This window comes from Furipterus horrens, unplaced genomic scaffold (assembly GCF_987537825.1).
Source record: "Furipterus horrens unplaced genomic scaffold, mFurHor1.1.pri manual_scaffold_7, whole genome shotgun sequence".
In the NCBI taxonomy this organism is placed as follows: Eukaryota; Metazoa; Chordata; class Mammalia; order Chiroptera; family Furipteridae; genus Furipterus; species Furipterus horrens.
Genome location: NW_028327177.1, coordinates 120,805,471 through 120,829,630, shown reverse-complemented (window position 1 = coordinate 120,829,630; position 24,160 = coordinate 120,805,471). Strand labels below are relative to the sequence as shown.

Below are 24,160 nucleotides of genomic sequence, written 5' to 3'. Positions count from 1 at the left end.
AAGTCAGAGAAAGACAAATAGCATATGATTTCACTTATATGTGGCAAACAAAACAGATACAGACTCACAGATATAGAGAACAGGCAGATGGTTGGCAGAGGGGAGGCGATATGGGGGCTGGGCAGAAAAAGGAGAAGGGATTGAGAAGTACAGACTGGTACTTACAAAACAGTCATGGGGATGTAAAGTACAGCACAGGAAATATAGTCAATAATATTGTAACAACTATGTATGGTGCCAGATGGGTACTGGAAAGATGAGGGAGGGACACTTTGTAAGTATATGAAAATAAATAAATTAATAAATAATAAAATAAAATAGCCATTTGGAAAAGAGTAATCTGCATGAATAAGAAAAGATGTCTGGAACTTGCTTAAAATATTCTGGAAAAAAAAAAAAACACAGGGAGGGGAAATGGCCAGTGTAAATAAGGTGATGGGTAGAAGGTTTATTAAACTATTCTACTATACATATGTTTGAAACTTTCCATAATGAAAAGCTTTTTTAAGGGGGAGGGAGGAAGCCCAATCTCAGAAAAAAGGTTTCTCTATAGCCTTGATACTTTTCTATCGTTATATATGTTTGAAACTTTCCATAATGAAAAAAAAAAAAATGTTGAAGGGAGGCAGTGGGACGAAGCATAATCTCAGAAAAAAGCTTTCTACAGCCTTAATACTAAGATACTATGGTATTCTGAAATAATTCCAAGAGTACTTGAAAAGGTGTAGACATTTTAACTTTAAGAAAGCAAACTGAAGCCCTAGCTTGTGTGGCTCAGTGGAATGAGTGCTGGCCTGTAAACCAAAGGGTCGCTGGTTCAATTCCTAGTCAGGGCACATGTCTGGGTTGTGGGCCAGGTCCCCAGCTGGGGGTGTGCAAGAGGCAACCACATATTGATGTTTCTCTCCCTCTCTTTCTCCCTCCCTTTCCCTCTCTCTAAAAAATAAATTTTTTTTAAACCCTATTATAAAACCTTGCTAAATTAAAAAAAAGAAAAAAGAACACTTATTTGAAAAAATAATGAAAGAAAACTTCCCTAATTTGAAGGAAATAGACATACAAGTCCAGGAAGCACAGAGTCCCAAATATGTTGCACCCAAAGAGGACCACAACAAGACACATCATAATTAAAATGCCAAAGGTTAAAGGTAAACAGAGAATCATAAAAGCAGCGAGAGAAAAGCAGCAAGGTACCTACAAAGGAGTTCCCATAAGACTGTCAGCTGATTTCTCAAAAGAAACTTTGCAACCTACAAGGGACTGGCAAGAAGTATTCAATGTGATGAAAAGCAAGGACCTACAACCTCAATTAATCTATCCAGCAAAGCTATCATTTAGAATCAAAGGGCAGATGAAGTGCTTCCCAGACAAGGTAAAGCTAAAGGAGTTCATCATCACAAAGCCATTATTATAGGAAATGTTAAAGGGACTTATTTAAGAAAAACAAGAAGATCAAAACTATGAACATTAAAATGGCAATAAATTCACAACTATCAACAATTGAATCTAAAAAGCAAACTAAGCAAACAAGCAGAACAGGAACAGAATCATAGATATGGAGAACATTTGGAGGGTTGTCAGTTGGGAGGGGGAAGGGGGAGAATGGGGGAAAAGGTGCACGGATTAAGAAGTACAAATTGGTAGGAACAAAACAGACAGGGGGATGTTAAGAACATTACAGGAAATGGGGTAGTCAAAGAACTTATATGCAGAACCCATGGATATGAACTAAGGGGGTGGGGGGCATTGCTGGAGGGAATGGGGAGTACCAGGTGGAGGGAGGCAAAGGGGGAGAAATTGGTACAACTGTAACAGTTGTTTTTGTTTTTTTTTTAATATACTTTTAAAAAGAAGAAGAGAAAATATTTTGAAAACACCAATAATCTCAATACCCTGAAAAAATCATTCAGCAACTCAACATATACCCTTTTAGGTCTTTTCCTCTTTACATTTATTGAAATGTCCTATTTTCTAAACTAACAAAATGACATTCTTTTCATGGGGCTGTTCTTGAGTCAATATCCATGCATTTGGGAATGACTGCCTTCCGTGTATCTCTCTGTGTGGGTGATACGCTGAGAGTTGGACATGTGATAAGCATGACACCCATCAGGTCTTCTCCTCTGGGGATTTAAGTCCTGAACCAATACTCACAGAGATGGAGGCAGTTGGAACAGAATCTCTCAGCTATAATGTCCGGGACAAAGGATCATAAATTCCTGCAGTTGAGATCCTCTATTGAAATCAGGATTCCCTACCAGTACCCTTCTTATAAACACTGCTTTCTTATTTAAACTACACATAATTCATATGTGTTGTTTGAAGTGAAAGAAGAGCTCATAATAATGCATTAATTTGCTATTCACTCTTCTAAAATCTTTCCATGTGTTAGCTCATTGAATCCTCACAACAATCCGATGAGGTAGATACTAATTTTTTTTTATCCCCCCCACCAAGGACATTTTTTCCTTACATTGCTTTTAGAGAGGAAGGGAAAGACAAAGAGAAACATCAATGCAAGAGAGAGCATCAATTGGTTGCCTCCTATATGCGCCACAACTGGGGATCGGGGATTAGCACCCAGACCAGGGACCATGTGTGTGCAGACCAGGGGTCACACGCACCCAGACCAGGGATCATGTGTGTGCAGACCAGGGGTCCAGACCAGCGATGGACCCTGCAACCCAGGTGTGTACCCTGGCCAGGAATTGAACCTACAACCTTTCAGTGACGGGATGACACTCTAACCAACTGAGCCACACTGGCTAGGGCTAGATACTATTATTAACTCCATTTTTGAATGAACAAAACTGATGTGCAGACAGATTAAATAAAATGCTCCAACTCACAGCTACTGGTTGTAAAGCCAGGGTTTGAACCCAGATTGATGGATCCTACACTTCCTAAATTATAAAACCTCCAATTAAGTTGCTTTATGATCTCCTTTTTTCATTCACTCATGATATTTTAAGGTTATCTTCCCATGTGGGAAAATACATCTTTTTTAATGGTCATATTAAATTTCGTAACATAGGTTTTCATAATTTAACCACTTATCTCCTACATTGGGAAGTTTAAGTTGATTCTAGTTTTCTAATATCATATAAGTTTATAATAACTGTCCTATTGGTTAATTTGAAGGCACATCTGAACTTACATGTAGGTTAAGTTTTCGACATGAATTTGCCAGGTAAAAGGATATGTACCTTTTTATCTCCATTCTATTATGTATTGTCAAATAAAGGTATTTGTTTTCAAATCTTATTAAGAAATATAAAAGATAACAAAGTTGGCTTTTCTCTGTAAAAGGCTGTTTCTGCCTCTGGGTATTCATGTGAGTTTACATGCTCAGAATAGAGACAATCTGCTTAGCTAAGAAAAAAAGACTCTGTTTTTGGATGTTAATTGATGTAGGATAATCGGATTTTCCCAATCCAATACCAAACACAGTTCAAGCCCAGTCCTTAAGGAGTTCCTGAGCCCAGCTTTTACTGTGCCATATTTTCTGAGGTGACTCTAAAGGGCATTCACTCAGGGATCAATTGTGGAAAGGGTATGTGATGGTGTTGTTTCTGTAATTTTTTAAATCTGTCATTTGCACTGGCTGCTTCAAAAATCAGAATTTATGCTATTTTAGACACCAGTTAAATCAACACAGTGATGTAATTATTAGTATGCTAATTTCTTGTGTGAGATCAATTTCTCTATTTCCTTTTTCGGCTTACTCTAGTACAGTAACTTTCTGGGAAGATCACACTACCTACATTTCTGCTCTGTAAGTACTGAGATACTCTCCAGCTGAGTACAAAATAAGTCTGAAACTTGGCCTAACACCATGCTGACCTTGAAGGTTAATGCTGTACCACTTGGTATCAGCTGGAGGTCTGTGACAAAGATAATGTCACAAAGAAGCCACCCACTTATAAATGGTCAGGTAGCAAATGTTACTTCAGTGAGACTACTCCTCCTGTATGTCCTTGTAATACTGGACAATAAGCTGGACATAAAGATGTTCTTTGGGACACTGGATAACGGAAGGCAGAAACTTAAGAATAATCTTCCAAGATCCTTTATGAACTGGAATTTTAATATCAAGGAAAAACGAATTACTCATATCACCCATTAACTTTTATCTACTTGAACAAAATACAACTTTAAAAATTATTTAACCTCAAACTAGTATCAGGTCAAGACCATATTAGCACAGTCCAGCTGAGTAACTTTGGCAGCGTCTATCCTGCCATAGTGACAATGATTATCTTGCAGGGACAGATAAAGTTGAAAGGGAAACCATGAGTAAACATTTACTGAGCACAAGCCCTATGAAGAAAGAACCACCACACGCAGGAAACTAAAGAATATGAAGATAAAATGAAACATTTCCAGAAAGTTCGGAGAACCAGAAAATAGTAACAACAATAAGACAACAAACCACTCGGCTGAGGTTTCAACCTAGAGGGTCATAGACCTGCAGGTCCCCATCAGAATGAATCAGGACATGCTACACGTTCTTCTATCTTGGTTGTCCGGTTCATCTTACCTGGCAATCCCCCAGTGGAACGCAGCTCTTTGGGAACAGGGAAAGAACCAGTGCAAACAGTTCTTCCCAGAAGCCCTCCCCAGCAAAAATTCATGAGACTAAAGAGACTCCTTTGTTGTTGCCTCATACAGAGCTTGGTTAACCCACGGAATTCGTGTCAGTTTGGTTAACCCACGGAATTCATGTAAGTTAGAACTTCCTAGCAATAATGACATCATTTGCGTTTCCTGGAAGATTTAGGAACTCACCTAGGGCATGGCTACAACTCCGGCAGGATTCTGTCAGACTGACAATCATCTGTTGCAGATCAGCTCTGGGGGGAGTGGGAGAAGGGTTGGGGTTTTTCCAGCCATTGCATTTACAAGACTCCTCAGCCTAAAAAAGGAATAGAGAGAGACAAAATTATGCAACAGACTGAATCCTTTACATGAAAACAATACACACTAGTTACATGACAGCTATCCTCCCACTCCTGACTTAATAATTTTCTAAATATGCACAAGAAACAAAATGAGAAAAAAGGCAAAGAGGGTATCCGATTCAAGCCTTTTGGGTTTTGTTGTTATTTAGTGTGTTTTCTGCTGCCTGGACTCTGAGTACTGCAGCTCAGACAGCAATCCCAGACACTCTGGTACCACTGCCCCAAGCAAATGTCCATGGAGTGGTTAGTTCCAAGGGAGTCCACCCATAAAGCTTCCCACAGTGACCAGCCAGACTCCTGAGGTCCCTGGAACACAGCTGGGGCCCAAGCCATGGGTGAGCCTTGCAGGCTCCAAGCTCCAGCTGCAGGTCTGCCCCAGGGACCAGAAGGGAAACCCACAGAAATGAAGAAGTTAGCAATCTCAGAGACATGAAGAGGGACACACCCAGTTAAATCCACACTTGCAGGCTTTTCCAAGTCCTGTGTGGGCTCCTAGCTTTAAAAATGGAGAATGCCTCATCGTGTAGTCTGGGATTTCCACCTATGTCTACTTCCTGGGTCTCCTATACAAGAATACTAGGATTTTAGCAACACTTGATAATCTTCCTTCACTCTTTCCCCAAACTCTTCACACTCACCTACCTTCTTAGACAACAGTGAATGTAATTTAGCCTTTCTGGGGTGACTTGTTTTATGAAGTGCAGGACAAGCTTGGAAAGCTATCGATTATTTTCAATTACACTACCAAGCTACCACATTGCATATTTCCAGGTCTTAAGGACTGGTAGGTTAGCATGCTTGCATTGAATAACTCCGGCCACTTATAATTCTCCTACCCATTCCCTGCTATCTTTTACCACTTCATTGCTCTTGCCATGTACTTAATGCTTTAAAATTGCTGTGGCTTGCAAACCAGAAAATTGTTAGAATAACATGTAACATAGGCTGATTCATTCTGGGTGAGAGCTTTCTATGTACACTGTCCATCAGGGTAGCCGCTAGCTTCATATGGCTATTGAGCACTGGAAATGTGGCTAGCCTAAATTGAAATGTACTGTAGATGTAAAGTACATACCAGATTTAGAAGACTATTGTAAAAATAAAATAAAATTTCTCATCAATAGTCCTCACATTAATTACATGTTGAAATGTTGGTATTTTAGATACATGGAATTCAAATTCATTTTACCTGTTTCTTTTTATTTCTTTTTTTAATGTGGCTACTGGAACACTTAAAATTGCACATGTGGTTCACATTATGCTTCTACTGGACAGCACTGGCCTATAAAACAAATTGCATGGGTTTCTGTGCTTGGGCTTTGTGTTAGATTTTGGTACCCTCAGAGGTCTTTTCTCCCTGCGGTGGCTTCCTCATGCCACCCCCTGCTGTGTACCAGATGGCTGACATTAGTAGAAGTCTGATTTGTAGAAAATTACAGAATGGCTACTGCCTTGACCTCATATGGAAAATTCTCCAAAACAGGGACAGTTTCTGAATGTGTGTATGTATAGAAGAGTAAGAGAAAAAGAAAAAATAATTTGGCAAGGCAAAAGGGTCAAGCTGGAAGAAGGAAAGTCTGCTTCTGATGCTAAGTCCTTTTCATTGGGCCCTGTGAATCTGGTAAGCCCAACCTGACCACTTTCCACATTTCATCACAATGAATATGGAGAAGGCAGGACAAAAAGAACGACCTTCCATTCAGCAACCACAAAGGCACAACCTCCAGTGAGTAGCTCAAGTGACCCTCTTTCGTTTGGCCAGGCATCGGGCAGGCTAATACCCATTGCTCTGTTACTAAGCTGAACTAGGCCTTGAAATTCTCCGCAATGAGACAGCCACCTCTTCTGAAATTGGAGAGATCTCAGAAGCCATGTTCTTGGGGGAGACTCTCATGAGAACTTGCACCAAAGAAAGCACTCCCGCAAGCTTTGTGGGAATAGAGGAAAACAGCCCCCTTGCAGACCACTCCTCTCCTAATAATGGAACAGCTATTTCAAGGGACTCCCAAAGCCTCATGCTTTTTTGAGCAGTTGGTCAGATCCAACTGTCCTTTCCAAAAAGGCCTCTGATTAGAGACAGAAAAATGACAAAACAGTCCCAACGAACCAATTAAGTACAGCAGGACAAACCTCAAAGGAAAAAACTGTAATAGCTAGAACCTTTGAGTCTGGAGAACAGCATTCTAAGCCAAAGTACTATGTACATTTAGCCATTCATTCAACAGTATACACTGAGGGCCTACTATGTGCCAGGTACTTTTGCTAGGTATGTAAGGAAACAATGATCCTGCCTTCATAGAAATGACATTGGGGTGCTGGGAGATGAGAAAACAGGCAACACAAATAAGTAACTATATAATCCATTAGAAAATGATAGTGCTATGAAATGAAAGATGGAAACATGAGTAAGGGAGAATTGGGGGAAGGGTGGGGGTAGACTGCAATTATAACCAGGCCTTTTCAAGAGGGCGGCATTAAAGCAAAGACTTGACGAAGCAGAGGAAGTTGACCATCAGATATCTGGTGGAAGAACGTTCCCAGCAGAGGGAATACCCAATGCAAAGGCAAGAGAGTGTCTGCCTTGCTCCACCACGAGCAAAGACCAACGTGGCTAAAGCACAGTGAGTAAAGCAAAGAGTTGTAGATGTTGAGGTTAAGTTGGAAGTGGAAGGAATCCTATAAGGCCGAGCTCATAGGCAATTATAAGGACTTTTGTTTGGTTGCTCGATCTGTTCTATCCTTCTCAAATAGATCTTCTGGGGATGAGACAGGGATAGGGACAGAACATAGAGGCATGAGGCAGATGTCTTCAAACTCTTTTTTCTTTCACTTTTTCTTTCAGTCATAGGGTAAAGCATCCCCACTTTCTTTTTTTCATTAAAAACAGTCATTGAAGCTTTTCCATCCATTTTCCTGTCAGTGACTTACTAACATCCTATTTCCATTTTCTTTTAAACTTCCATGTCGGGGTCAACCATGTATGACACAGGAAAGCACAATAATCACTAATACAACGCAGAACTTATAAACATTTTTGACATCTGTATGGCTATACATATACATGTAAACATGAATACCTTAGCCAAGACCCAACAAGGAAACATGGGATTCTCCTTAAATTATCATAAAGATGCCAAGTTGCCTAGGAAGGGCTTAATTTCTTATTAAGGCCCAAGATTTACTTCAGGGTAGAGGTCAAGTGGGTAATGACTGAAGTTCAAAACTCCAAAGAGTCACGTAATTTAGGAGTCTGTCTGCATTTGCCTTGGTAACCACTTCAGTTTGACACACTGGATTTTGCATCTCTGGACACATTAGCAACCGCAGACTAAGTCTCCTGCAGCAGGTTGTCTACAGACAGGAAGTAAAACTGGCAGGAACTCTGTATGGATCAAATGAAACCAACCATTGCTAGCATTGTAACTCCAGATCTCAGAGAGACACTGACCTAGTAAGCAAGAAGTTCCTTTATTACTAGGAAGCTTGAGAAGTCAACTTGCTCTGAATCAATCCAAAAGTTTTGCCAGCCTGCCCTCTACTTCTGCGGGAAGAGTCATCAACCATGACAAAGCACCATTTCTCGGTTCAAAGACATGCATCCAAAGAAATCTCTCGGTACTGTGCTTGAGATTGATGCCTATGGGACCTTACCATTGCTTTTCACACAAGACAGTGTTAGGACTGGATTTTCTCAGAACACAACGCTAATGGTGAATGTTTTCCCTGCATTTGGAGGGGAGTGGGGAGAGCACAGAGAGGAGAGGGAAGAGAGTAAACAAAGTATGAACTTCTACTCCCTCATGTACCTCTCATCTCATCTAACTATTCTTTAAACACTGAGCACCTATCACATGTCAATCATAGGACTAGATACTGGGGATACAAGCAATCTTCACAGAAGTAAAAATCTACCCCAGTGGTTCTCAAATTTAGAAAGTTATTGGAATTACTGGGGAGCTCCTTAAAGCTCAAAACCCACACCTGATCCCAGACCATTAAATCAGAGCCTCTGGGGACAGGTCACAGGCATCAGTATTTTTTTAAGCTAGTGATTCCAATGTGTAGCCCATGTTGAGCATCTCTGATCTCAAAGAGGACACTAATAATGGATCCATTTAAAAACAACATGCTGGATCATATGATAGTTCTGGTCTTCATTTTTTGAGGAGCCTCCATACCATATTCTGTAGTGGCTGCTCCAATTTACAGTCCCACCAAGAGTATACAACAGTGTACAACAATCCCTCCACATCTTCCCCAACACCGGTATTTTCTTGTCTTTTTCGTATCAGCCACTCTAACACGTGTTAGGTGATATCTCATTGTGGTTTTGATTTGCATTTCCCTAATAATTAAGGGATGTTGAACATGTTTTCATGTGCCTGTTAGCGATTCTTATGTTTTCATTAGAAAAATGTCTATTTAGAGCCTCTGCCATTTTTTAATCAGAATTTTTTTCTTGTTGATGAGTTCTATGAGTTTTTTATAAATTTTGGATATTAGCCCTTATCAAAAATACCATTTGCAAATGCCTTCTACCATTTGGTTGGCTGTCTTTTGGTTCTCTCCACTTCTGGGCTCTCCAAAGAATATGAAAACAGTAGTTCAAAAAGATGTATGTGCACCCCTACGTTCAATGCAACATTATTTACAATAGCCAAGATATAGAAACAACCTAAGTGTGAGGTGACCGATGAAAAGATATAAGGATGAGACATGATACACACACACACACACACACACACACACACACACACACACACTGGAATACTACTTGGCCATTAAAAATGAGCTATTGTCATTTGCAACAACATGGATGAATCTTGAGGGCATAAAGTTGGACATAAAGTCTCCCTTATCCTCCAGCCCCTTTTCTCCATGTATGGCTACTTTGCTTCTCTGGAGTCCAAGGAAAGCAAGATGTTCTGAAAGAACATTTCATTTTGCTGCAAGAAGATCCAATCTCTTTCTACAGGGTTATCTGGGAAAATTTCCAGGAAATCTGTTTGCTAAGCAGAGCTTCTGGAGGAACAGGTATACCTCAGTCTCTTTGATCCAGTCCCAAAGTCTTATCTATTCTAGGTCAATGGTTCACAACCTTTTTTTTTTTAACTTAGGTTGAATTTTTAAGACAAATATCATAACTAAAAAAGGCAAGGATAACTTTATTTGCAATACATTTGTTTACAGTGATACTTTTAGGATTTTAAATTACATATGTTCTTCTGTTCCCTTGACAAAAATCCTAAACAATCCTCTATCACAAAGAGACGGGCAAGAGACAGGGACAGGGGTCCTTGCTGAGCACACCTGCAAGGGCCTGTTCCCTTCCTCCACTGTCCACCACTCCGTGCTCTCCCTCCACTGTCCACCGCTCCGTGCTCTCCCTCCACTGTCCACCGCTCCGTGCTCTCCCTCCACTGTCCACCGCTCCGTGCTCTCCCTCCACTGTCCACCGCTCCGTGCTCTCCCTCCACTGTCCACCGCTCCGTGCTCTCCCTCCACTGTCCACCGCTCCGTGCTCTCCCTCCACTGTCCACCGCTCCGTGCTCTCCCTCCACTGTCCACCGCTCCGTGCTCTCCCTCCACTGTCCACCGCTCCGTGCTCTCCCTCCACTGTCCACCGCTCCGTGCTCTCCCTCCACTGTCCACCGCTCCGTGCTCTCCCTCCACTGTCCACCGCTCCGTGCTCTCCCTCCACTGTCCACCGCTCCGTGCTCTCCCTCCACTGTCCACCGCTCCGTGCTCTCCCTCCACTGTCCACCGCTCCGTGCTCTCCCTCCACTGTCCACCGCTCCGTGCTCTCCCTCCACTGTCCACCGCTCCGTGCTCTCCCTCCACTGTCCACCGCTCTGTGCTCTCCATCCACTGTCCACCACTCTGCGCTCAAACAACCCACAGCAGCAACAGGAGACGGAATAGAGGCAGAGTCACAGTCAGCAAAATGTTTCAGCTTAGGTGGAAGTTGGTAGAAAGGCTGCAAGTAACAGTATCAATGACATGGGCAAGAGAATAGGCCTTGCAGTTATATAAACATGGTTTCAGATCTTAACTCTAAGATTTACTAACAGTGTGAACCCTGGGCAAATCACTTCCCCTCTCCAAGCTTCCCAACCTAAAAAAATGAGTATAAAAATATCCATCTCACAAGACTGTTGGAGCATTAAGTAATTAACATAGGCCAGGTGCTATATAAATGGAAGTAGTGATAAAGATTATGATAGTTGCTAATGATAATATGCTAGGAATATCCTGTTGGGTAAAGGGTGAGCGGGAGACAAGGGCTTTTTAAGTCATGATGAACTATGACAGTTCATACTTTAAAACAAGGACTTGAAGAGGACATAATCACTGAAAGTAGCTTGAGGAATCTCCTTGGCCCCAAACACTATGAATAGGCCACAGCACTTACTAAATAAAGTTATGCTCCTCATAGAATACATCAGCTTCATTCCCACCAGAGGTGATAGTAATGGGAAGTCACTCAAAAGGGAAGTTTATTATGGAATGTAGAAATAGGTCATTTGAAACAAATTCATTAACTACATAAACAAATTAAAGAGTAAAAAAAAAAATCACTGCAATTGATTGCTAAAAAAAAGCTTTTCATAAAATTCAACATCAATTTCTGATTTTTTTTAAATAGCAAATTTGGTATAGAAGGAAATTATCTTATCTTGAAAACAAACATTCCACTATACTGACATAAAAAGCAGTTCCATTAAAATTAACACACACAAAAAAAAGGAATTCCCTCCATTTGTCCACTGTTCAACATTGTACTAGAAGTATACAAAAAGTATAAAGAGTGGTAGGCAATTCTTAGAGATTATCAAACTAACAAAGAAGTTAATAAATTGTTTAGATACAATACCAATACATAAAACTCAGAAGTTTACCTCTGTATAGGCAATAACCACTTACAAAATGTAACAGAAAAAAAAATCCTAACAGCAAAAGTCATAAAATATTTAAATCTTCAAGGAGATAAATATGATCTAGATAGAGAAGACTACAACTTTCTACTAAAGATTGAATAAATGAGGAAAAATGAAGAAATAAACATTGTTCTTGATAGGAAGATGCTATATTGTAGATTTCAATTCTCAAATTAATCTATAAATTTTGTAAGTCAGATCAGTTGAGAAAACATATACTTACAATATATATATCAAAGTAGTAATACCCAGAACACATAAAAGTCATGTATGACAATAAGGGCACAGTCTGATAGGAAAAAAGAGAGAGACAAATCCAGGTAATTCAAAGAAAAACAAATGCTAATGGCAAATAAACCTACACAAAATGATCCAAGTAACCAGTAATAGAAAAATGAAAAAAGCCCTGTGAGACATTTCCTCAGACTGAGTAACTGGCAAAAATAAAAGGTCAAGATTGATAATATCTTAAGTTGACCAAGATCTGAGGAAACATGCACCCTCGTACACTGTGTGCGGGCAGACACACTGGTCACAGGACAGCCCTTCAGAAGCCAAACTGGAATGTCCGTGCCCTTTGGCCCCACTACACCACTGGCAACCTCTCCTACAGAAATAAACACATATGATCAATGATATCTGTAAACCATTTATCAAAGAAAAAGAAAAATACGTCATCTAAGATTTGGTCAATAAGAGAAGAATTTAATAAATTATGTAGGTTGGTACCACAGACTATTATGCCACCTTTATCAAAAATAAGGCTATTTGGCCCTGGCCAGTGTGGCTCAGTTGTTTGGAGCATCGTCCATAACCAAAAGGTTGTGGGTTTGAGTCCCGGTCAGGGCACATGTCCAGGTTGCCATTCAATCCCTGGTCCAGGCGCATACAATCCCCTGTCCGAGTACGAATCAGAAGCAAACAACTGATGTTTCTCTTTCTCCCTTCCTCTCTCTTTGAAAGCAATGAAAATAATAACAATAAGTTCCTCACATGATGATAAAAAAATTAATAAGGCTATTTATAATGACAAACTCTAAGTCCTTGTGAATGGCAGAAAAGCAAACTATAGAACAATACATAGCATAATATGACTATGTTTTTTAAAAATACATGAATAAGTAATTTAAATACATATATATGTGGATATACAGAGGAAGTGAATAGATGCATACTCATGTAGGGGGTAGGAGTGGAGAAGGAGAAGGGACATTCACATTGTACTATGTATTCTTCTCTATGATACTCATATTCACAGGTTGTTTGGTAATTTTCTTTAACATTGATTCATCTGAGGGGAAAATTCCAAGGACAGCAACACGGACTCAGCATAAATCAGCTAGTGGGAGGGGTGGTGGAAGACACATCTTATCACAAAGCACATTTAAGAATTCAAGGATCCAAAACTTTTCTCCCTGTGGAGCTCCTTATAAAGCCCTCCTCCTCCTCCTCACTGAGGTTCCCGTCAAAAAAATAACAAGCTTGCAATTCTTGGAGAGACAACACAGATTTTTAAAGACTTACAAAGTTTAACTTCATTATTGCAACAGACTTACAACAATCAGCCCAGAAAGAAATTCATGCAACTTCTTGTCTTAACTCAACGGAGAATAACAGCAGTGTTCATGGGGGCAGATAAATGGGTGGGTCACAAACCACATGGCAGGAAGATTTGTAATAATAAAGTCCTGTATTTCCCATACTCAATATAAAAATGTTACATCCCAAATATTAACCACACTTATTTAAGCCACTTGCGACTGAAGTGCTTGTTGAACTCTACCAACAACAATAAACACTGATGCTTAAAAATGTAACCGAATAAAGGACTTTTCTTTCCAAACTGGCTAACTTCGTTTCTTCCCGAGTCTTGGGATCCCAGTAGCTTTTACAAAGCAGGTTTTTATTTGTTTTGTTCAGAATGATGGACTTCTTCCAAGTAAATAGAAAATTCCCTAAAAACTAAGAGGGGAGGGAGGGATATGATTGCGGGAGAGGGGGTGGGCTGGGTGGGGGAGAGAAATTGGGGGAAAAGGGGACAACTGTAATTGAAAAACCAAAATAAAAAAAAATAAAAAATAAAAAAAAAAAAAAAAAAAAAACTAAGAGGGGGATGAAGAGAGAAAGAGATGGAAAGAGTGAGGGAGAAAACAGAGGGCAAAATACTGAGAAATACAAAAGCTTTGCCAGACACACAGCACTCCAACTGTGTTGGCCAATACATGGCAGCCAGCCACACATGGCTATCAGTCTTTGAAAGATGGCAGATCCACACTGAGATGCATTATGAGTATAAAATATACACTGGATTTCAAAGACTTAGTACAAAAAAAATAGAATGTTAAAATATCTCATTAAAAATTATTTTACAGTGATTAATGTCAATGATATTTTGGCACTGGGTTAAATAAAACATTATAATTAATGAAATTTAACTAATCCTTTTTCTCACTTTTTTGTAATGTGTAGTGGGTTGACTAGTGTCCCCCAAAGTTCATGTCCATCTGGAATCTCAGAATGGGACCTTATTTGGAAACAGATATAATTACTTGAGGTTCTTGAGATGACATTATCCTGGATTTAGACTGGGCTTTAAAACCAATACTGGTGTTTTTATAAGAGAAAGGAGAGGGAGACTTGGATACCAAGTCACAGACGCACAGCAAAAGCATCCACGTGAAGCCAGAGTCAGAGACTGGAGTGATACATCTACAAGGAACACGAAGGACTGCCAGGAGCCACCAGATGCTGCAAAAAGACAAGGAAGTCTTCTTCCCAGTCATCCGGAGGGCATAGCGCCTCCATATCTGTGAATGAAGGAGCTTTCTCCGTTACTTAATCCACCTTATTTGTGATCATTTGTTATGGTGGTCCTAGGAAACTAATATATCTGTCTACTTGAAATGTTAAGTTACACGTGGCTAACACTGCATTCCTATTGGACACAGCTGTACTGGAATTTAAAAGGAATCCACTCCCAAAACCCAAGTCTTCACTATGGACCCTACCAGTTCAGGCAGAGAATAGTCCCAACAGTTCCTAAGTGGTTCTAAGTGGTTACAGTTATAACCCATTGTGATAGCTGGGACTCCCTAGAGCTTTGCTCACTTGCTTTATAAGGTTTTTGAGTAAGATATGAAAAGTACTTCCTACATGTGTATGTATATCATATCATAGGGCACTTTGAAACCTAAGTGCACGAAATTTTTAATACATGTGGGACTCACTGCCCAATTTACTGAAGAGGACATACTAAGTCCTGTAGAAAGCATTCAGATGTTATCCTTTGACTGCCAACAAAGCATTTTCTGCCAAATGTTCCAAGTTGCTGCTACTGTGCCCTCTGCCTTGGCCTTCATATCTCCCTTCCGTATGTTCAGGCGCAGCCACTGTTCTTCAAGATAAAGGTCTCCCTTCAAAACACCTTCCCCATGTCTCTCCTTAATTAGGCAAGACAGCTTCTGCCTCCAGGAACTCCCTAGGGAAATGGCCTTGCAGCTTTAACCAAGTACCAGCCAAAGGACAGCCTTTTAGGGAGTGTGCTGCCAGCCAGTTACTGCAGCAACTAGCAACCCAGGCACAAGGAAGGCAAGGCTGCCCGGATAACTTCACCGCCCCCAGGCGCATATCTCTGTAGATGTAGCAGACCATGAAAGAAAAGGCCACTGTACTGCTTTTGATGGGGGTAGGATTAAAATGTTTATGCCACAACAGGATCCAGGAGTAGAGCTCAAGAGAATGCAACAGACTTCGTCATAGGATGCAGAAGCTAGGATGGATGGTGAGGAGGAAGCTAACCTGGATAAACAAGTGATCATGACCCGGATGGCAGACAAGGGAGTAGGGCGCGTGCAGTTCACTCAGTGTGGATGAGTAAGATGGGTGTGAAGATATTTGGGTAACATCCAGAGCCAGAGAGAGAGAGCCAAGCTGTCTAGTAAGATTCTGTCATCCTTAAGATACTAGAAAGTCATTATTTGCTGGAACACTTAAATCAGTGATAGGCATGTCCCACAGCAAGCACACACTGACAGGAGATGCAGGGAGTAAAACTGTGAATCCAACATTTATTCAGCACCTAAACTAAGAAAGGCATTTAAATCTTTGTGTGAGGAAGGCATTAATTATTCCCATTATTCATAAGATCTAAGATTCTGAGGATCTAAGATGTAAAGAGACTTGCCTGAGCTTATTCAGTCCACTCTGTAGAGGAACTGAGCGTAGGCGATAATTGGTCATGTGGTTGTGTGTGGTCCTCACTCCGTTTTACTACATCTCTGCTCCTGGTTGGACAATGGCAGAATGTTTAAAAGGTCAAGGACCAAAACAATAATGAGATACAACCTCACACCCACAAGGACAGGTACAATCTAAAGAGCAGATAATACCAAATGTCAAGGTTGTGGAGGAAGGGGAAGCCCCAGACATTGTGGGAGGAGATGTAAAATGGTGCAGCCACTTGAGGAAACTGTCAGTTTCTTAAAAAGTAATACAGAGACCAGTGAAATAGAATAGAGGCGCCAAAAATAAACCCTCACATACATGGTCAACTGATTTTCAACAAGGGTGCCAGGGCCATTGAATAAGGAAAAGGGGAGGATTTTCAACAAATTATGTTGCCAAAATTAGATAATTACAGTCAAAAGAATGCAGCTGCTAGATCCTAAGCTTACACCATATACAAAAATTAACTCCAAATGGATCAAATCCCAAAACCTAAAACCTAAAACCATAAAACTCTTAAAAGAAAACCTACGGGGGAAAGCTTCACAGCATTGGATTTGGCAATCTTGAAATATAACACCAAAATCACAGGTAACAAAAGAAAAAATAAATAAACTGAACAATCAAAAATAAATACTTGTGTGCGTCAAAGAATACAATCAACAAAATGAAAAAGCAACCCACAAAATGGGAGATAATATTTACAAATCAAATATCTGATAAGGGGTTAAGATCCAGAATATATAAAGAACTGCTACAGCTTTAAAACAACAACAATAAATAAATAAATAAACAAACAGCCTGGTTAAAAAAGATAAATAAATAAGCAAAGGACAAATCGGCATTTCTCCAAAGATATACGAATGACCAATAGATATATGAAAAGATGTTAAGTTTCACTAATCATTAAAGAAATACAAACCAAAACCACAATAAGATATCATCTCATACCAATAAGATGGCTATTATCAAAAGCACAGAAAATAAGTGTTGATGAGCATGTGGAGAAATTGAAGCCCTTGTGCACTATTGGTGGGAATGCAAAATGGTGCAGCCACTATGGAAAATAGTATGATGTTTCTCAAAAAAAATTAAGACTCGAATTACCATATGATCCAGAAATTCTACTCTGGCTATATAGTCAAAAGAACTGAAAGCAGGAACTGGAAGAGTATTTGTACACCATGTTCACAGAAGCATTATTTACACCAGCTAAAGGTAGAAGTGATCCAAGGATCCATCAACAGATGAATGGATAAACAAAATGTACTATATGCATACAATGGAATATTATTCAGCCTTAAAAAGAAAGGAAATTCTGACACATGCTACAACACAGATGAACCTTGAGGACATTATGCTAAGTGAAATAAGTCAGTCACAAAAGGAGAAATACTGTATGATTCCACTTATAGAAAGTAGTCCAATCGCAGAAAAAGTAGAATGGTAGTTGCCAGGAGTTGGGGGAAAAGAAATGGGAAGTGATTGTTGAATGGGTATTGAGTTTCAGTTTTGCAAGATGAAAACAGTTCTGTGGCCAGATGGTGGTGATGGTTACACAACAATGTGAATTACTTAATGCCACTGAACTGTACAGTTAAAAATGGGTAAGATGGTTAATAGTTAAAATTGTATGTGATGTGTCTTTTACCACAACTAAAATAAATGTTCTTTTTAATGTTAAACATACATTTACCACAGGACCCAGCAAACCCACTCCTAATGTCTAACCCAAGAGGACTGAAAACATATATCCACACAAAGATTGCAACATCATTCACATGAGGAAAAGAATGGAAAGAACTCAAATGTCCATCAACTGGCGCCATATAAACAAAATGTGACATATCCCTATATTAGAATATTACTTGGCAATAAAAAAGAATGTGGATGAACCTCAAAAACATTATGCTAAGTGTAAGAAGCCAGTCGCAAAAGACCACATATTGTATAATTCCACTTATATGAGTGTCCAAAAAAAGCTAATTTAGAGAGGCAGAAAGCAGATTAACAGACTGGAGCTAAAGATGCAAATTTGGCTGACCACAAATGAACGAAAGGATCTTGGGGGTAGTAGAAACCTTCTAACGCTGGATTATGATAACTGTACAACTCAGTTCATTTCCTTAAAACCACTGACTTATGTATTTAAAATCAGAATTTTATGGCATACAAATTATAACTCAATAAAGTTGTTTTTTGTTTAAGGCAGGAACTTCAAGCAACTATCACTTCAAATATGGGTCTTCTGCAAAGTGGCCCCAAAGTGCATCCCAAAATTGAGGGTTAATTTATCCTAACAAATTAAACAGTTTAATAAATTACATGGGGTGGGGGGTGGGGGGATTTAAAAAGGCCAGCACGTGGGGGTCTCTCTCTGTCCTTTTCTGATCTAAAAAATAAAAAGTTACAGTGTCTAGGTGGCCACACCTCCACTGACAGAATTGGTCTCGGCAAGAAGAGAGAAATAGCAAATAACAGGAATAAGTGAGTCATAAAGTAGGTTGCCCTGTTTTTAAAATTAGCGGAGAGTTTGAAACAATTAAAAGTTACTAATAATAAGGCTGTCTGCTGGTCTTCCTTTTGGGCTCCCTCACTCAACACCTTTGACATCCAACTTTCTAGCATGTTCACAAATTCATTCAAGCTTACTTGAAATCTAAAGTGGTGGTGTGGCTCAGTGGATTGAGTGCTGGCCTGCAAACCAAAGGGTCACTGGTTTGATTCCCAGTCAGGGCACATGCCTGGGTTGCAAGCCAGGTCCCCAGTTGGGGGTGCGCAAGAGGCAACCACACATTTGATGCTTCCCTCCCTGTCTTTCTCACTCTCTTCCCCTCTCTCTAAAAGTAAATACATTTTTAAAAAATAATAAAGTGGACTTCTGTACAGTGAATAGAGTTCCCCTCCTTGAACTGCAGTATAAAATGTAAGCTACAGCTCAGGGTGATGGCGGGGAGACTAACAATTTCTGGAAATGATTAAAAGGGTTGAGGAGAGAGACTGGGGATGGGGAGGATTGGGGTAAGAAGGCCTACATACTGCTACCACTGTGAACTGTCTGAATTTTCCTCTTAATGGAGTGTGTATATTACTTGGAAAAAAATCTTTTAATCCTATTTTAAAAGCACAACACCACCTGGAGTCTGCTGTATGCAGTTGTGATCCCAATAAATTTTCTCTTTGCAAGTGTACTGCTTTGGAAGCAGTCTGAATAACGCTCTTGTGATTTGCAGCTGTGCTTCTCAAACTTGAAACTGCTCAGGAATCACCTAGGAAATCTTGTGGAAATGCAGATTCTGATTCAGCAGGTCCAGGGTGGGGCCTGAGATTCTGCATTTCTAAAGAGTTCATGCATGAGGAAATGCTTTGAGCAGCAAAGATCTGAAGGGGGAAAAAATGGTCTGGCGGATGTGGGTGTCAATACTGCTCTCCTCTCCCTTCATTAGCTTTCCATATACAGCTTCAGCTTAAATGGCTAAGTAACCATTTCTGGGACATAAACCCTCTGTCTTTCTCTACTGTGTGACGACCTTTCCGGGTCACCCAGTTGTACATGGAAAGCCAGCACACATCATGAAGCTATGACTTAAAACTGGGATTTTAGCAATCTGGGAACTTTTGGGACAAATGAAAAGAAGAAAGCGGGAGTCGGGAGGGGGAGGCCCTACCTCAGAAGATCAAATCTGCCTGGCACTGAAAGTGAAAATAGAACTAGAAGGAGAGAAAAGATCGCCAGCGAAGTAATTTGGTAGCAGAAGTGTCTCTGAACACCTTAATTACAAGTGCCATTTTGGTCTGGAAAATCGCAAGAAACAACAACAAAAATTGAAGACAGTAGTCAAAGATACAGAAAGATAATGGAGTCCTGTCAAGAAGTAATGACCCAGGGCAAAACAAACCAGGTATAGCTCTGCATGGTGTGCCTCAGTTGGTTGGAGTGTCCTCCCATAAACCAAAAGGTCTTGGGTTTGATTCCCAGTCAGGGTACATGCCTGGGTTGTGGGTTCGGTCCCCAGTCGGGGCACATGAGAAAGGCAGCCAGTTACTGTTTCCCTCCCTCCCTCTCTCTCCTCCCATCCTCTCTCTCTAGAGTCAGTGGGCATGTCCTTGGGTGAGGAAACAATTAAATCAATTAATTAATTTTTTAAAAACCGGTATAAACACCGTATTTGAGAGCTTACCTTTCATGCCCTTGATTAGTCTAACATCAAAGCAACAGAAAACCATCAGGACATCCCCGTCTGGAGGATGTCCTTGTGCCTGTGCTAGAGTTGAATAAGGAACTGTCCTCTGTATGCTAAATAATCAGGTCTGCCTGAATCAATGACTCGCGACCCTCAGACATTATTTCAGAAGGTGCTAGAATGACTCCACTGCTACCAAATGTCCTAGGGGCGGGCTAGACAGCTCATAGCATCTGAGTCGCCTCTCCAGGACCAAACCCAGACATGCACCACCCCTGAAGAGGCTTCAAGAGGTCCTGAGTGAAAGGGCTAAGGACCTGGTGTCCCAGAAATCCAAGACAATTCCTGGAATCTCTTTTAATACACACATATCCAATCTCAAGACTTTATCGGTGAACTTGCCAACACAGTCGGCTCAGTCTTCAACACACTGGAAGGTTTGTCAAGCTGCCTGGCTGGCACTGAGCAGCCCAAACAGATGACTGACAGGATTTCTCGCTCTTCGGCTTGTTGTTTTGGCACCAAATCAACTGCAATGAGCAAAATAAACAGCGCCATATACTTTGCTTCTCTGGACAGCTCACGATCTCACGGTATCAGTCATTATCTGGGCGGGTGACTCGCAAACACACAGAACCAGCCCGACCTGCAAAACAGCGCTTCCGGCCCGCATTCCCAACCACCTACCTCCGGCACATCTGCCCAGGAAGGCTTCCCCTCAACTCCAGCACCCCTTTTTCAACTACCCTGTTCTCTTCACTGGCATCAATGTTCTCCCATCTCCTGAGGCTCAATTCCTCTGCATGCAATGCCTTCACCCTCGGCCATCTGACTCTTCTTTCAAAGTCCCAGATTTACACCTTCTTCACTCTCATCAGGTTCCAGGTAAGGCCTTAAAAGCCAGCTAAGACACAGCTTCCTCCCCCTTGCAATACATCCCCACGGCCAGTCCTATTCCCAGCACCCACTGTCTAACACATCGCACAACTCTGAAAAACCATGGAATAACGTTCAGCGTTCTGTTTGATACTTTCCAAGGCAATTTTAAGCTGCATCATCTTATTTTCCCCTCCCCACAACCTCATAAGACAAGTAATTCAATGCGTGGAGAAGGGGTGTGGCTTGCCTGAGTTCACCCAGCTGACCAAGGAGCCAGGAGCCAAAACCTAGAATCCTCGCTGGCACTCTAAACAGCTTCTGTCTCCTCCTTCTTAAAGTGCAAAGATACATTATTTTCTGGTGGATTCAGTTCAAATTTTTCTACCCAAAATTCAAATCGTTCTATCAACTGACTTATTCCTTCCTTACCCAGGGGATCCTATTTCTCACTATTCCTGTTTACTCTTTTTCCATTTTTCCCCCATTTGGCCAGTCTCTTTCGTAAGTTCAATAATCATGATTTAGCACTGTTTTTAACTGTAATATTAGCTACTATTTCCTGAGCATTTAGAATGTTCCAGCTACTCTCCCAAACTGCTAAATAAATTATCTCATTTTATCATCAAAACACTTGACTGCTAAGAGGTATCTAACATATCCCAAAAAGAACTCTTGATTCCCACCCACCCCAAACCTGCTTCTCCCATGGTCTTGCCCATCTTGGTAAATGGAACTACCATCCTTTCCATTGCTCAGGCAAACACGGCACCCTCCAACGACAAATCAAATCCCTTTGCTGCTACACTCATAGCCCCAAACAGTCTGGTTCTCACCCCCTCCACTCCTAGCCCTCAGCCAAGCACCACCACACACTTACACCCAGACTGCAATAACTCCAACTGGCTCTCTTTTCCTACTCTTTCCCTGTATACTTTATTCTTCCCAGACCAGCCAAAGGGGATGCTTTAAAATGCAAATCTAATCTGAAACCACTGGCAAGAGCCCAGGTGTCTATAACAGGTGAATGAAGAAACAAACTGTGGTACATCCATCCACACAGTGCAATATTCCTCATCAAAAATACAAATAGCCCTGGCTGACGTGGCTCAGTGGACTGAGTGCCGGCCTGCAGACCAAAGGGTCGCTGGTTCGATTCCCAGTCAGGGCACATGCCTGGGTTGCGGGCCGGGTCCCTGGTTGGGGATGTGTAAGAGGCAACCACACATTGATGTTTCTCTCCCTCTCCTTCTCCCTCCCTTCCCCTCTCTAAAAATAAATAAATAAAACCTTTAAAAAATAAAATAAATACAAATAAATAACTTCTGATACATGCGACAATGTGGATGAATCTCAAAAATACCATGCTGAGTGAGGAAGAGTACGGAGTTTACCATGTGGTATCATTTATATGAAATCCTAGAATATCAAAACTAACCCAGGGTGACACAAATTAGCTCAGTGGTTGCCTCTAGGGGAGAGGGATTTGAATGGAAGGAGCAGGAAGGAAATTTCTAGGGCAGTGAAAATGTTTTGTGTCTTTTTTTTTTTTTTTTTTAATTTTTTAGATTATTTATTTATTTGTTTATTTATATATATATTTTTTTCTTTTTTTTTTCTTTTGGTTTTTCAATTACAGTTGTCCCCTTTTCCCCTAATTTCTCTCCCCCACCCAACCCACCCCCTCTCCCGCAATCATATCCCTCCCCGTTGTCCATGTCCATGAGTTGTTTTGTGTCTTGACATGCATTCATCAAAACGGAGCAGAAGTGAAGATCAGATCACTTCACAGTGTGAAAAGTTTATGTCGGCAACCTGGCCCCCATCTACCCCTTACCTCTTCCAACTCTTCTCCTGCTTTCCCCGCCCCCTATCCCCCCAAACCTCCACCCGTCCCTGTCTAGCCACAATGGTTGCCTGGCAGCTCGTGAACTCACCAAACCATTAATGGCCCTGAGTGTTTGCAGGCCCCACCTGGCACCCTCCCCCTTGGCTTCATTCCAGCCCCAAATCCTGTCCCCTCCACGGAGAGGAGAGACCTTTCTGGGCACATATCTGAAGGAACTCCCCAGACACTCTCATTTACTTCTCTGTTTCCATTTTCTGTGTGGCACTTACCACCTTCTGTTATTTTTTTATTTACTGTCTGCGGCTGCCACCAGAAAGCAAGCTCTGCAAGAGTAAGGACCCATCTGTCACTGCATCCCCAGCCCCTAAATCAACGCCTAGCACATTAAATAACAATTTGTCGAATGAATGGAAAAAGCTGACAACATCACGATCTCTACTTTACAGCTATGAAATCAGAGGCTTGCAAAGGGTAAGTAACCTTCCCCAGGGTCTCCCAGCTAGAAAGCAGCATCAGAATTCACACCCAGGCCATCTGTTGCCCAGGTCCACATCCCAACCATTCTGATGTCTTGCCTCACTTCAGTTTTGCTTCTTTGTTTTGTACTGTTCACTCAGCCTGGGCTGGGCCTCTCTCTACCTTTCCACCCATCCCCAGCTCATGATGGCTTCTCTCTTCATTGACTTCACCCTTGATTCTTATATTTGTCTTTCCCTCTGAATCTGTCTCCCCAGCAAGATGAGGGGATCCGAGTGACTTTGGCTTCCTTTTGTCACTCACCACACACCTAGGACAGAGCTGGGCACAGGCCCCTGACCAATACTCATGAACGTGTTCCCTCGGAGGTGGGGTGAGTCAGGTAGCTCTGTGGGTATGTGCAAATCCTGGGTTATATGACTCACTGCGCTATTTCAAAGTCTGCTGACCTTCGCTTCCTTGGCACCCTGCCATCCAGTTTCAACACCAGCTTGTTAGAGCTGATGCAAATTAGAGCTGCCACCATCAGGCGCTATGATATTACTCAGGTCTCGTTCCTGTACTTCTGGAATCTCCTGCATACCACAGAAGCCTCACAGAAGGCTGCACAGGCTGAGAGCACGCCATGAATGGGGCCTGATTAGCACAGTG

General features: G+C 41.2%; 1 protein-coding gene across 1 annotated transcript in view; it reads right to left on the bottom strand.

Annotated features, from left to right (window-relative positions):
- Window positions 1-24,160, bottom strand: part of KAT2B (lysine acetyltransferase 2B) — a 97,944-nt gene that overhangs the window by 64,327 nt on the left and 9,457 nt on the right. Inside the window, exon 2 of the mRNA XM_090284386.1 lies at window positions 4,789-4,915. Coding sequence (XP_090140512.1) covers window positions 4,789-4,915 — 127 coding nt within the window. The remainder of the gene's footprint in view (window positions 1-4,788; window positions 4,916-24,160) is intronic.